The sequence below is a fragment of the Hemitrygon akajei genome, unplaced genomic scaffold, assembly GCF_048418815.1.
Source record: "Hemitrygon akajei unplaced genomic scaffold, sHemAka1.3 Scf000048, whole genome shotgun sequence".
Taxonomy (NCBI): Eukaryota; Metazoa; Chordata; class Chondrichthyes; order Myliobatiformes; family Dasyatidae; genus Hemitrygon; species Hemitrygon akajei.
In genome coordinates, this window is record NW_027331934.1 from 4,760,093 (window position 1) to 4,775,980 (window position 15,888).

Consider the following 15,888-nt stretch of genomic DNA (forward strand, 5'->3'; position numbering starts at 1 on the left):
CCCTATATCATTTCCATACGTATTTAGATTTTCCCTCGATATCTTCCCCGATCACTTTCCCTCCAGCCCCAGGTCACAGAGTTCTCAGAGTTATAGTTTCGATTCACTTCCCATCCCGACACACAATTCAGACCCACACAGAAAATGAGCAGGTTTCTTTTAAATCCGTCAACACACACAAAATGCTGGTGGCACGCAGCAGGTCAGGCATCATCTATAGGGAGAAGCGCTGTCGACGCTTCGGGCCGAGACCCTTCGACAGTCCTGAAACGTTCCGAAACGTGGACAGCGCTTCTCCCTATAGATGCTGCCTAACCTGCTGCGTTCCACCGGCATTTTGTGTGTGTTGCTTGAATTTCCAGCATCTGCAAATTTCCTCGTGTTTGTCATTTAAATCAGTCTATGTTTATAAACACTCATTTCTATTCACATTCCTCTGGCCTCACTGGACAGGAACACTGAAACATTAAGTGAGAAACAACAGGAGGAGGCCATTCGGCCCCTCCAACCATCAGCAAGATGGAGGCTACTCTCCCATCTCAGCCACATGCTTCTACCGATCCTCATTTTTTCGATCCCTTGGGTCTCCACAAATCTGCCAGCCTCTGTTTTATGTGAGGACGATCACCGAGTCTTCAACACCCACTGTGGTGTAGATTTACAGACATTCACCACCCTCGGCGTGGAGACATTTCTCCTCATCTCAGTCCCGACATTTTCACTGCCATCATATTTGACCTACTAAAATGAACCACTTCACACTTACCTGAGCTGAACTCCATCTGCCACTTCTCAGCCCTGTTCTGCATCCTATCAATGTCCCGCTGTAAACTCTGACAGCCATCCACACTATCCACAAAACATCCAACCTTTGTGTCATCAGCAATCTTACCAACCCATCCCTCCACTTCCTCATCCAGGTCATTTAAAAAATCACAAATAGGTAAGGGTCCCAGAACAGATCCCTGAGGCACTCCACTGGTCACCGGCCTCCATGCAGAATATGACCCGTCTACAACCACTCTTTGCCTTCAGTGGGCAAGCCAGTTCTGGATCCACAAAGCAATGTTCCCTTGGATCCCATGCCTCCTTACTTAGTAAGCCTTTCATGGAGTACCTTATCAAATGCCTTGCTGAAATCCATATACACTACATCGACTGTTCTTCCTTCATCAATGTGCTCAGTCATATCGTCAAAAAATTCAATCGGGCTCGTAAGGCTCGACCTGTCCTTGACAAAGTAATGCTGACTATTACTAGTCATGTTATACCTCTCCAAATGTTTATAAATCCTGCCTCTCAGGAACTTCTCCATCAACTTACCAACCACTGAGGTAAGAATCACTGGTCTATAATTTCCTGGACTATCCCTACTCCCTTTCTTGAATAAAGGAACAACATCCGCAACCCTCCAATCATCTGGAAACTCTCTGGTCCCCATTGATGATGCAACGATGATTGCCAGAGGCTCAGCAATCTCCCCCCTCGCCCCCCACAGTAGTCCGGGGTACATCTCATCCAGTCCCGGCGACTTATCCAACTTGATGCTTTCCAAAAGCTGCAGCACATCCTCTTTCTTAATATCTACATGCTCAAGCTTTTCAGTCTGCTGCAAGTCATCACTAGATAGATAGATAGATAGATACTTTATTCATCCCCATGGGGAAATTCAACTTTTTTCCAATGTCCCATACACTTGTTGTAGCAAAACTAGTTACATACAATACTTAACTCAGTAAAAATATATGATATGCATCTAAATCACTATCTCAAAAAGCATTAATAATAGCTTTTAAAAAGTTCTTAAGTCCTGGCGGTAGAATTGTAAAGCCTAATGGCATTGGGGAGTATTGTCCTCTTCATCCTGTCTGAGGAGCATTGCATCGATAGTAACCTGTCGCTGAAACTACTTCTCTGTCTCTGGATGGTGCTATGTAGAGGATGTTCAGAGTTATCCATAATTGACCGTAGCCTACTCAGCGCCCTTCGCTCAGCTACCGATGTTAAACTCTCCAGTACTTTGCCCACGACAGAGCCCGCCTTCCTTACCAGCTTATTAAGACGTGAGGCGTCCCTCTTCTTAATGCTTCCTCCCCAACACGCCACCACAAAGAAGAGGGCGCTCTCCACAACTGACCTATAGAACATCTTCAGCATCTCACTACAGACATTGAATGACGCCAACCTTCTTAGGAAGTACAGTCGACTCTGTGCCTTCCTGCACAAGGCATCTGTGTTGGCAGTCCAGTCTAGCTTCTCGTCTAACTGTACTCCCAGATACTTGTAGGTCTTAACCTGCTCCACACATTCTCCATTAATGATCACTGGCTCCATATGAGGCCTAGATCTCCTAAAGTCCACCACCATCTCCTTGGTCTTGGTGATATTGAGACGCAGGTTGTTTGAGTTGCACCATATCACAAAGTCCTGTATCAGTTTCCTATACTCCTCCTCCTGTCCATTCCTGACACACCCCACTATGGCCATGTCATCAGCGAACTTCTGCACATGGCAGGACTCCGAGTTATATTGGAAGTCTGATGTGTACAGGGTGAACAGGACCGGAGAGAGTACGGTTCCCTGCGGCGCCCCTGTGCTGCTGACCACCGTGTCAGACCTACAGTCTCCCAAACGCACATACTGAGGTCTATCTGTCAAGTAGTCCACTATCCAATCCACTAAAATCACTAAGCTCCTTTTCCATAGCGAAAACTGAAGTAAAGTATACATTAAGTACCTCTGCTCTTTCCACCGGTTCAATACACACTCTCCCACTGTCACACTTGATATTTCAGGGTGAAAGGTGAAATACTCTTGGGGAATCTGAAGGGGGATTCTTCACTCAGAGGTTGGTGAGAGTGTGGAATGAGCTGCCAGTGGAAGTGGTGGATGTGGGTTCAAGTTAGACACTAAAGAGAAATTTGGGTAAGGACATGGATGGGAAGTGTATGCAGGTATTTGGCAGTAAAAACAAAAACGGGTCGGTATTGACTAGAAGGGCCGAAAGGCCTGTTTTAGTGCTGCTGGTCTCTGTGACTCTAATAATATTCTGATTTGTAATTTCCACAGTCAGTGCTTTGCTGCTAATTACCAAACCCGATAATTTATAGAATGGGTGTAGAGGCTGCCCAGTGACTGTTCCTGTGTTCACCCCAAACCCTTACTGTCTTCCTTCTCTGCCCCATCCTCCCTCTCACCGTGACATTGGACATACGTTCAGGGTGAAAGTGAATTATTTTGGGGAATCTGAAGGGGGATTCTTCACTCAGAGGTTGGTGAGAGTGTGGAATGAGCTGCCAGTGGAAGTGGAGGATGTGGGTTTGATTTAGACACTAAAGAGGAATTTGGGTGAGGACGTGGATGGGAGGTGTATGGAGGCTCTGGTGCAGGTAGTTGGAACTAGGCAGTAACAACAAAACAGGTCAGTATTGACAGGAAGGGCCGAAGGGCCTGTTTCATTGCTGCTGCTCTCTGTGACTCTAATGGTAATTTCCACATCAGTACTTTGCTGTTTATAACTGAACCCAGACATTTACCCAACCAAGAATTGAAAGACTCTTGGCTGGCTACAGAAAGCGTTTACAAGCTGTGATACTTGCCAAAGGAGGTGTTACTAAGTACTGACCATGCAGGGCGTCCAAACTTTTGCTTCGCGCCCTTTCCCTTTTTTATTATTTTTAAACTGTAAAAGATGGAAATTAAAATGTAATCTTGCTTGAAATATTAAAGAAATGTGTCATCTTTGACTTTATGCCTTTTGGAAATCAGGTCATCTTTTACTCGCTGAGCAATTCACAGTAACAGAAATTTTGACCAGGGATGCCCAAACCTTTGCATGCCACTGCTGGACTAAGTGTGTAAATGTAGGACGGGACCACGTTGGGGGAAAAAATGTGCTCGGTTTTCTAAAATTGACTCCTTCCACCTGAGGCCACGAACATATCAATCACCCCTCGTGTATATTTTCATCAAAACATGAACAGGATTCAGCACTCCATGTGTGTATATGCAACTGCGATAAGAAATACAGACTAGAACGGGGATTGTGCCGGAGGATTGGCGTATTGCTCATGTGGTTCCATTGTTTAAAAAGGGTTCTAGAAGTAAGCCTGGCAATTATAGACCTGTCAGTTTGACATCAGTGGTGGGTAAATTAATGGAAAGTATTCTTAGAGATAGTATTTATAATTATCTGGATAGACAGGATCTGATTAGGAGTAGCCAGCATGGATTTGTGCGTGGAAGGTCATGTTTGACAAACCTTATTGAATTTTTTGAAGTAGTTACGAGGAATGTTGACCAGGGTAAGGCAGTGGATGTAGTCTATATGGACTTCAGCAAGGCCTTTGACAAAGTTCCACATGGAAGGTTAGTTAAGAAGGTTCAGTCGTTAGGTATTAGTGCTGGAGTAATAAAATGGATTCAACAGTGGCTAGATGGGAGATGCCAGAGAGTAGTGGTGGATAGTTGTTTATTGGGATGGAGGCCGGTGACTAGCGGGGTGCCTCAGGGATCTGTTTTGGGCCCAATGTTGTTTGTAATATACATAAATGATCTGGATGATGGGTTGGTAAATTGGATTAGTAAGTATGCTGATGATACTAAGGTAGGAGGTGTTGTGGATAATGAGGTGGGTTTTCAAAGCTTGCAGGGAGATTTTTGCCGGTTAGAAGAATGGGCTGAACGTTGGCAGATGGAGTTCAATGCTGAGAAGTGTGAGGTTCTACATTTTGGCAGGAATAATCCAAATAGAACATACAGGGTAAATGGTAGGGCATTGAGGAATGCAGTGGAACAGAGAGATCTGGGAATAACAGTGCACAGTTCCCTGAAGGTGGAGTCTCATGTAGATAGGGTGGTGAAGAAAGCTTTTGGAACGCTGGCCTTTATAAATCAGAGCATTGAGTATAGAAGTTGGGATGTAATGTTAAAATTGTACAAGGCATTGGTAAGGCCAAATTTGGAATATTGTGTACAGTTCTGGTCACCGAATTATAGGAAAGATATCAATAAATTAGAGAGAGTGCAGAGACGATTTACTAGGATGTTACCTGGGTTTCAGCGCTTAAGTTACAGAGAAAGGTTGAACAAGTTAGGTCTCTATTCATTGGAGCATAGAAGGTTGAGGGGGGATTTGATCGAGCTATTTATAATGTTGAGAGGGATAGATAGAGTTGACGTGAATAAGCTGTTTCCATTGAGAGTAGGGGAGATTCAAACGAGAGGACATGATTTGAGAGTTAGGGGGCAAAAGTTTAAGGGAAACACGAGGGGGTATTTCTTTACTCAGAGAGTGATAGCTGTGTGGAATGAGCTTCCTGTAGAAGTAGTAGAGGCCAGTTCAGTTGTGTCATTTAAGGTAAAATTGGATAGGTATATGGACAGGAAAGGAGTGGAGGGTTATGGGCTGAGTGCGGGTAGGTGGGACTAGGTGAGATTAAGTGTTCGGCACGGACTAGGAGGGCCGGAATGGCCTGTTTCCGTGCTGTGATTGTTATATGGCTATATAGAACACGTACATGAGAGGCCAACTCAGAAAAATGAATCATCACCCTGGAAGAAAACATGAACCAGTGGAATGAGTAAGACCCTCCATGGGAGACATCCCAACGATCTGAGCAGACGAGATGGTGACAAATGAGCCCTGAATAAGGACGTTCACTCCCAATGTCATTCTTCCTCAGCCGGAGATTTGAGGGGCGAAGAACATCTCAGACAGAACTGCAGTCAGCTCAACTTCTTCAGGAAATTCAAGGGACACCTCTTCACCCAGATCGATGACAATTTGGAACCCATCACCACAGAGGTGAACAACAGGGGAGGATTTGAAAGATCTGTTGTGGAACAGAATCAGGTCCAGCCGACCTGAGTTGACTCTCTACTGTACACTAGGTGTGTTATAAATTCACTAAGTACCAGAGACAGTGTTTAAAATAGAACTGGTTTATTTGTCACAGATCTAGTCCCATTAAAGGTGAATATGCAGCAGAAGAAACTCCTTCTCTGCCCAGTGACCAGGGTGCAGAACTGGGTGTGGTGAGCAGCAGCGATAAATGCAGAGTTCAGTACTGACAACTGTTACGAAGGATGAACAGCTCTGATGGGCAGAAGGGTGCAGAGTTGCCCATGTCCCCCCCCCCCCCCCCCCGGGGAGAATCACAAACTGTTACTGTTACCACGCTGCTAATGAGAGAGAAAGAGAGACAAAGGGAAAACATACTGGGACTGGAACATCTGCTTCAGATAAGGGAGAGATAACACCGGGAGAGAGAGACTTGTTGACCCACCATATTATGACTCCTGTTAGACTTATGGCTCCGGAGAGGGCTGTTTACTTGGTACCATTCTGTTCATTAAAATTCCTCAGTGGACAGCCGGAGTGGGCTGGTTTGATGGGCTAAGCCATTCAAAACTGATTGACACCTGAGACCCAGTGAGTAGGGATAAAAGTGAGGTCTGGGGAGACACCCCTCTAACGCACCAGGAGACACACTAGTGAGCACTGCTTAAGTGTTGGAACCCACGAGAAGGTGTGGGGCATCGGGGACCGAACAAAGGATCGGTCAGTTTAACTCACAGTGTTATAGCAGGGCCGGTGGGGTTTGTGTGTGTGTCCACCCTTGCCTGGGTGACGAGTCCACCACAGAAGAACGGTCTAGCTGAAGGACAGAGGGGTCATACCTGAATGGGCACAACACATCGACGGATCAAGAATGTAAAGGAAGGTTTGCTTGACTGTAGTTGTCACTGTTCGCTCGCTCTCTCTCTCCAACGATTAAAACACAAGAACCAACAACTACCTCAGCACGTATGAACTGAACTGAACATTATATTCACATATGACAATTCATTATCCCCTAGACATCGATAGAGCTTGTTTATTATTGATTATTATCATACCCACACTTTTAGGTTTAGTATTGCTAACATGTATTATCTATATATTTTCATTGTTGATATTGATTTGTATATTTTTACTAATAAACACTGTTTGAAAATAGTACCACCAGACTCCAAAGGATTCTTCTATCTTTGCTGGTCAGACACCCAGTTACGGGGTACGTAACACAACCACTCTCCAAATTGCATTTAGCAACAGTGATGGACAAATATCCAGCATGCAGCTCATTGAAACTTTCTCCCCAGTTTGAACCCGGTAGTGTGTCACAAGTGTAACGCGCTGTAAGGTTTCACTGCTGATGCAGTGGACTCTCTGCAATGTTTCACTGTTGAGTTAATGGCTTCTCTGCAGCAGCAATGTTTAGGGTAAGACTAGAGATAACAGGGTTTTGGAGTGTGGGACTATCCAATGACAGAAATGTTCTTCCTTGTGAGTCTGGAAGAGAGATTTTTGTGGTCTTTTGCTGGGGAGAGATGAGAAGAAGAGAGAGTGGGCCCTTTTTCTTTCTTTTTCATTACTTCCCTAACCATCTAGTCAAAGTAAGAATTACACATCTCAGTCGTTTAATCACATATTGTGTATCATTTGTTACTGCGGGGGTACTGATTTGTAACAGGGGATACATCACACAGCATCCACCCAAACAAGATTTCTTAAGTTTGGCCGGGCTGGGGGGTTAACACCCCCTATATTTAGCTGCTAGCCGAAGCAAGAGTTGCATAGGGTTAGATTACTGAGTGAATTGCTTCTGAAATACACAGCAGGTGAACGGTCTCTCCCCAGTGTGAACTCAATGATGCACATTAGATTGATTTTGCTGAAGGAATATCTTCCCAAAGTCTGAGCATGAGATCGGTCTCTCCACAGTGTGAACTCAGTGGTGTCTCTGCAGTTGAGATGTCCGAGTGAATCCCTTCCCACACACTGAAGCCTGAATTATGCTTCACCGTGTAAGCTACACCGTACTCTCTGCGTAGCCGTGTACCCGACGCGGCACCCTAGGCCATACCGTATGCCGTAGCCTAATGTGCACCTTACGGAAATGTAACTGTGCATCACAGACCGCGAGAACTGTGATCGGTCTGCTTGGTAGCAGCGCATTTCCTCCTAGGGATTTCCTGTTGCTTCGAAGTTGGAAAATGGACCAAATCGAGGAGAGGTTAAATGAGGAAATCAGAAAATATGTACATTTGTACGACTCTTCATTGGTATACTATAAAGACTTGCAAATGACATGAAATTTGTGCAAAGAAATTTCCACAAACGTCGGTTTGGACATCACGGACTGCACAAAGAAATGGAAAAACTTTTCTCTTTTCTGCGCTGCAGTAATTTCAATAAAAGTAACTCTTGTTCAACATCAATTAGCTCCAACTCCAACAAGATGTACTCAGCAGTCGCCATCATTCCCAACTCCACATGAGTCAATTCAGCACAGTGGCATAGAACCCCAACACCAACTGGCGTTTTGCCAGAGCAACGCAGACACACGATCTCACAAGTAAAAATGCACACAACGGTGTAGGCCACTTGTGTGGGCTACTGTGTATGCTACACTGTAGCGTCTACACAGAGGGATAATTCAGGCTTGAGTCTGTGAACGGCCTCTCCCCAGTGTGAACTGACCAGTGTGCTTGTAGGTGGGCTGAATGAGTGAATCCCTCCCCACAGTCTGAGCAGGTGAACGGCCTCTCTCCAGTGTGAACTCGCTGATGTACCTTCAGTTTAGATGACAGAGTGAATCCCTTCCCACAGTCTAAGCAGGTGAACGGTCGTTCCCCAGTGTGAACTCGCTGATGTACCTTCAGTTTAGATGACAGAGTGAATCCCTTCCCACAGACTGAGCAGGTGAACGGTCGTTCCCCAGTGTGAACTCTCTGATGTACCTTCATTTGAGACGACTGAGTGAATCTTTTCCCACAGTCTGAGCAGGTGAATGGCCTCTCTCCAGTGTGAAGTCGCTGATGCACCTTCAGTTGAGATGACCGACTGAATCCCTTCCCACAGTCTGAACAGGTGAATGGCTGCTCCCCTGTGTGAACTCGCTGGTGTGCCAATAGGTGGGATGACTGAGTGAATCCCTTCCCACAGTCTAAGCATGTGAATGGCCGCTCCCCTGTGTGAACTCGCTGATGAACCATTAGTTGAGATGACCGAGTGAATCCCTTCCCACAGTCTGAGCATCTGAACGGCCGTTCCCCAGTGTGAACTCGCTGATGTATCTTCAGTTGGGATGAGTAGGTGAATCCCTTCCCACAGTCTGAGCATGTGAACGGCCGTTCCCCAGTGTGAACTCTCTGATGTACCTTCAGGTCAGGTGAACAAGTGAATCCCATCCCACAGACGGAGCAGGTGAACGGCCACTCCCCAGTGTGAACTCGCTGGTGAGCCATTAAGGTGGATGACTGAGTGAATCCCTTCCCACAGACTGAGCAGGTGAACGGTCGTTCCCCAGTGTGAACTCTCTGATGTACCTTCACTTGAGATGACCGAGTGAATCCCTTACCACAGTCTGAACAGGTGAATGGTCTCTCTCCAGTGTGAATTCGCTGGTGTGCCAATAGGTGGGATGACTGAGTGAATCCCTTCCCACAGTCTGAGCAGATGAACGGCCTCTCCCCTGTGTGAGCTCGCTGATGAGCCATTAGGTGAGATGACCGAGTGAATCCCTTCCCACAGTCTGAGCATCTGAATGGCCGTTCCCCAGTGTGAACTCTCTGATGTACCTTCAGGTCAGGTGAACAAGTGAATTCCTTTCCACAGACGGAGCAGGTGAACGGCCGCTCCCCAGTGTGAACTCGCTCGTGAGCCATTAGGGTGGATGACTGAGTGAATCCCTTCCCACACACTGAGCAGGTGAACGGCCGCTCCCCAGTGTGAACTGACTGGTGTCTCAGTAGCTGCGATGACAAAGTGAATCCCTCCCCACAGTATGAGCAGGTGAATGGCCACTCCCCAGTGTGAACTGACCTGTGTGCTTGTAGGTGGGCTGACTGAGTGAATCCTTTCCCACAGTCCAAGCAGGTAAATGGTCTCTCCCCAGTGTGAACTCTCTGATGTAGCTTCAGTTTAGATGACTTAGTGAATCCCTTCCCACAGTCTGAGCAGGTGAACAGCCACTCCTCACTGTAGACTTGCTGGTGAACCATTTGGTCAGATGACCGAGTAAAACCTTCCACACAAATTCAGTAAATGACCAGCCTCTGCCCCAGTGTGAACTAACTGGTGTGTCCACAGGTGGGAAGACCAACTGAATCCTTTCTCACACACAGAACAGGTGGATGGCCTTGTCCCAGTGTGAACTTATTGATGTCGCTTCAGTTGAAATGTCCATCTGAATCCATTCCCACTGTCTGAGCAGATGAATGGGGACCCCCTACCTATTTAAAATGACAGGCGTGCCAGTCGATCAGATGATAGAGTGAATCTCTCTCCGCAGTCTGAACAGGAATGATGATCGAGTGAATCACTTGCTCCACTTCTTAAATATCTGGACAGAGACAGCAAAACTGGTGTGTTGTGTTTTAGATTCCCGTAGAGAAATTCCTTGTGATTTGTAACCTGTAAAAAGATATACAAAATCCATCAGTGGGTGTAGGACAACATTTCAGATGAGATCACTGAGTTGTCAAGGTGTGATCTGACATCACACAGTTACAGTGAGGTTCAACACAAGTTGGACAGAGAAATCATCATCTAACAGGGTACAGTGCTGGCATCTGGAATGACCATCAAACTCTCTGATGCTCCTCCTGTCTCTATAAGAATGGAGAATTTCTGCCATCTCCAATCTGTGACTTGGCTCAGTTTGACTCTCTCCATTGGTATTATTCCCTGTTCCACTGAGCTGCCTGGGTTCCTGGCCCCACAGTAACTGAAACACTCTCACCGAAAAAGCCGGCAGTGCATTCCACACATTTCAGCCCTGGGAAAACAAACCTCTGGCTATGCACACGATCAATATCCCTCATCATCTTATACACCTGAAAAAGGCTCTAAACATAAACAAGGAAATTACATATTGCTTTGAGGATTTGTCAGAAGTCTACAAAATCATGAGGGAGAAGATTGGGTAAATAAATGCAAGCAGCTTTTTCCACTGAGGTTGGGTGACAACTAGACGGCATGGGTAAGTGGGGAAGGTGAAAATTTAATGGGAACATGTGGAAAAGCTCATTACTGAAATGGTTGTGGGAGTGTGGAATGAGATGCCAGCACAAGTGGTGAATATGAGCTCGGTTTTGCCATTTAAAAGAAGTTTGGATGGGAGCCTGGATGGTAGAGGTATGAATTTGTGTAAAAATGGCCCAAAGGATATTGGGGACTCAGTTCACCACAACCACAAACTGTTCCTGCTGCTACCATCCAGGAAACGGTACCACAGCAAAAGGACCAACAGGCTCCGGGACATCATCTTCCACCAGGCCATCAGACTGAATAATTGATTTCTGTTTTCTTGACTGTCCTATATACAAACTAAATATCATAAGTTAATTTAAATTACACATTGCACATTTAGACAGTAATGTAAATATTTCTACTCCTCATCTATATGAAGGATATTTGTAATAAAGTCAATTCAATTCACCCTCTCCACTATCTGTTCTGTCAATCTAGCTCCCATTCCCCCTACAACTTATTTAAACCACATCACCCCCCCCCCCCGCACTACCTCCAGCAAGCCTTATCACTAGGATATTAGTTGCCTCTTGGTCTGTTCCCCTAACTAACAAATCTCCTATCACCCCTTTGACTTTCCTCTGTCAGGTAATTGCCCCCAACAATGTCTAAAGTGGTCCACCTGCTGTTGTGCGGGATAGCAACAAAGTACTCTGCGATGGCTATTTAACCTCATTCACCTGCCTGACTCTCACACAGTTTCCTGTGTCCTGCACCTTGGGTGTAACTCACCTCTCTTCATGTCATATCTATCACCCCCTCCAACTGCTGGATGATCCAAAATTCATCCATTTCAAGTTCCAACTCCTTAAAGTGCAGGGTTACAAGCTGCAGCTAGATGCACATCTTGTAGGTGAGGGCATCAGAGACACTGGAGGTCTCCCCTCCTTCCCTCCAATATCCCCTCTAATTTGTAATATCCAGTGTGCAGATAAATCTTGTACTGTGCATTTTTTACCCAGTGACAAGATGTGCACAGTGAATTTTATATAGAGATATATTCATTTTCACAGCTAGCAAATCATGGTCAATAGGAACTTTGATCTCCTCTGGGTTCGATACAGTTCATCTGCACTCTCACACAACCTATGTAGCAGGCCTGTAATGGGTAATGAAGGATTTTCTCACCAAAGCTTTTGCACATTGTCCATATGTGGTTTGCTTGCTAAATTACACGTTAAAAAGTCAGATTTCCAAATATCACTCCACTTCTTCCCACTTACAAATTCTCCAGCAACTTTAGCATCACCACAATGCACATAGGTAACACCAGTTTCTGTATTGTCCATAAATAGTTCCCCTTAAGTCTCCCCCAAGTGACTAACGGTGGTGAACTCAGTGATGACAATGCCAATGAATATGAAGGGAAGGGCAGTAGTTTGTCTCAGTGGAGTCTGGCACATTTGTGATCTGAAAGCTACTTGTTGCCCAGGGCAAAGGTGTTTGATATCACTAGGTACCTAGAGAGAATTGGACAAAACATGTTCTCACCGCTAGAAAAGTCCAGAACAAGAACACACACAAAATGCTGGAGGAACTCAGCAGGCCAGGCATCATCTATGGAAAAGAGTACTAATGCAGAGTTCCGCCGGCATTTTGTGTATGTTGCTTGGATTTCCAGCATCTGCAGATTTTCTCTTGTTTGTGATTGGAGGTAGAACAAAGCTGATTTTCTCAACTGGTGATATAAAAGATTTTGTTCCCTTTCTCCGAGTTCCTAATCCTTGCATTTAGATAGCTGGAGCTCAGCTCTGTCTGAGAGATCCATCGGTTCCCATTCCCTCATCAGCCGGAAGCTCCCCGGGGCCCGTGTACGGGTCGTGGGGCTGAGAGAGAGGGGAGAGAGCAGGACGGTCCCGGGATTGCGGACTATGGTGCCCGCAGTTCACAGGAATCGTCCCTCAGTCGGTGTTTAAAATAAAAACACAGAGAATCGATCTTACCTGCAGACGCTATTTCCAAGGTCTTCTGTGTACTGTGCGCATGCGTGATACTTGGGGACGTCATCAGCCCTGACGCCTGCGCATCTGTTCGGTGCTTCAGCGTCAGCGAAATTTTAAACACACGGCCTTATGGGTAATCACGGTGCCATTAAATATTTCTGCAGGCTCTGGTTCAATATTCATACCTCATTTTTTTTCGTGTGTGTATAGAAAAATCTGCAGCTGTTTTAACGCCGAAAGCTCCCATAAACAATATACTCAATATCAACGTTATCCAATGCCAAAGTAAAATGCAGATATAAAACACAGGAGATTCTGCAGTTGCTGGGAATACAGAGACACACACACACAAAATGCTACATTTTCGAGTGGATTTACAAATCTCTCCTCTCACTCACTTATTCCGTGGATTACTGAGCTTTTCTACTTTACCATCTTACGACTTTAAGCATTGTTTCCCAAGCTTGATAGTTTGGGAGCTATATATATATATGCACAACACTGTGAACTTCTGTTTATTTCGTTTAATCTTTTATATTTGGAGTAGATACAGATAAAGCTAGTGGTTTTCACATCGAAACCAGACTCCATTAATGATCTATTGCTGCTGGTACGTAACAATTGCAACAACCCAGCTGTCTGAGGCACAGTCCTTTAAAATTGGTGAAAATGACCCAAAACGTTGAAAAGAGCGGAGAAGAAGGAGTTTAACCAACTTCATCCAGAGCCCTGAAGAACGTCACAACCACAGTGAGCTCATCGTCTTATTCAGCCTGGAGAAAATCATGCAGGGAATTCATGCAGGTGTATAAGATGATGAGAGGCATTGGTCGTGTGGATAGCCAGAGGCTTTTTCCCAGGGCTGAGACGGCTAACACGAGGGGGAATAGGTTTAAGCTGCTTGAGAGGAGATGTCAGAGCTAAGGTTTTTAAACAAAGAGTGGTGTGCGTGTGGAATGCACCGCCAGCGACGGTGGTAGAGGCGGATACAATAGGGTCTTTTAAGAGACTCTTAGATAGGTACATGGAGCTTAGGAAAATAGGTGGCTATGCGGTAGGGTAATTCTTGGCAGTTTCTAGAGTAAGTTACATGGTCGGTACAACATTGTGGGCCAAAGCGTCTGTAATTTCTCTGAAATTCAAGAGAAATCTCCTATCCCACGGAGTGGTGACTAGTTGCAACCTGTCATCTCAGGGAGAGTGATAGGGGAATGGCAGGGATAGATTTTTATATTCTGATATGGAACAGAAACATGGGCCAGGACCAGATGGGCCAAGTGGCCTATCTAGTATACACAGTGAGTGTGGTAGAGACTGTAAGTACCTGACACACGGGATTTGATACAGAAGTGATTTATCTTTCACAGATCCACAATATTAAACACCAGTCCAGTTTAAGGCTAACATCAGCAGAACAGAGTCCTCCAATGCTCAGTGACCAGGGTTCAGTCCTGGGTGCGATGAGCAGCCGCAAGAACTGCAGAATCTGACAGTAACAGTCCCTCATGAACCTGCAGCTGCCTTCAGTCACCGTGATGGTGAAACATTTAACACGGAGCTGATTTGAACTTCCTCACTGATGTGAAGTTGCTGGTGTTGCAGCAGCTGGGATGATTGAGTAAAACTCTTTGCTCACTCCGGACAGAAATGTGGCCTCTATTTATTGTGAACTCACTGGAGCATCACAAGGTGGGTTAACTGAATGAGTCTCTTCACACACACGGAGCAGGTGAACGGCCGCTTCCCAGTGCGAAGCTGCTGGTGCATCTGCGATGAATGACGTCAAACTGCTATAACGTCATGGCAATGTATCAAGTTTGATCACGGACATGGACACGTGTTCGTTCCCTCCTTGTGGCGGGTGGGGCGCTGTGTTCTCTAGCATCTCCATGGTGCCTTCGGATAAAAACACTGTTACAGCTCAAAACAAGTTGGAGGAATAATACTTCATCTTCAAACTGACCGCAGTTTCGGCATCAGGCACAATATGAAACCCTCTGCTTCCCTCTCGGTATCAAAATGGATCATTCCTCCTCTTCATCAGTCTGTGACTTGGCTCAGTTTGTGTCTCCTTCACATTCTGAGCATGCGCCACACACCTACTGAGATCACATTTTATTTACACGGCTGTGACTAGAGACTTTCTGATTATTATGTCCCTCCCGGCATTTGACGGTGGTAAACTCAGAGTCAGCAATGGTATTGATCCTCAGGAGTAGGTGATTAGGCTTTTCCGTTGGAGATCGATAAACTGCCGGTAGTTTGTGTCTGGATGAGTGGGTCGTTTTCAGACTGGAAGGAGGTAGCGTTTGGAGTACCCCAGAGATCAGTTCCTGACCACAGTTGTTCACAGTTTAATGTCCTGGCGGAGGCAGCGAGATGTGAGATGCCCCAGTCTGCTGGTGACGCAGAAAGAGTGGAGTTGAGGGAGGGGATGCTATTCACATGCAATTTCGTAGCTTTGCAATCAGTACATAGTGCACTGTGGGGCTGCAGTGGCGGGTTCCAATCTGCTAATAAAATTTGTTGACCACACTACATTGATCCGCTGGATCCCAAATAATAACGAGGCAGCCTACAGAGAAGAAGTCATCACCCCGACACAGTGGGGTCAAGAAAACAACCTCTCCCTCATTGTGACAAAAACAAAGGAGCTGGTTGTGGATTACAGGAGGAATGGAGACAGGGACCAAATTCAACATTTCCAAGTCTGTTATTGATACAAAATGCACATTTTAATAATGATCATGACACAATGTATTTTATACATTGTTAATGACATAAAACATTTTTGTTAGATTGTTACTGACAGAGCATCGTATAATTTGTGTTCCTTGTGTTATGTGAACGTACTTGCCTGTGCTG

At 45.5% G+C, this 15,888-nt stretch overlaps 1 protein-coding gene across 1 annotated transcript; it reads right to left on the reverse strand.

The window, feature by feature from the left end:
* Nucleotides 1–8,379: 8,379 nt before the first annotated feature.
* On the reverse strand, nt 8,380–13,056 carry LOC140720867 (uncharacterized). Its single transcript, XM_073035715.1, has 3 exons — nt 13,024–13,056; nt 9,292–10,462; nt 8,380–9,207 (listed from the first exon to the last, which is right to left on the reverse strand). Exons 2-3 carry the CDS (start codon nt 10,048–10,050, stop codon nt 8,467–8,469), a joined length of 1,500 nt encoding a protein of 499 aa, XP_072891816.1. The 5' UTR covers nt 10,051–10,462; nt 13,024–13,056; the 3' UTR covers nt 8,380–8,466.
* Nucleotides 13,057–15,888: the final 2,832 nt, after the last annotated feature.

Excerpts from the sequence above, each read along its gene's own strand:
- LOC140720867 (XM_073035715.1), bottom strand. The coding sequence starts at position 10,050 with ATGGTTCACCAGCAAGTCTACAGTGAGGAGTGGCTGTTCACCTGCTCA. Across the intron at positions 9,208-9,291 it reads CTCAGTCATCCACCTTAATG|GTACATCAGAGAGTTCACAC; the intron begins GCTCACCAGCGA and ends CCTGACCTGAAG.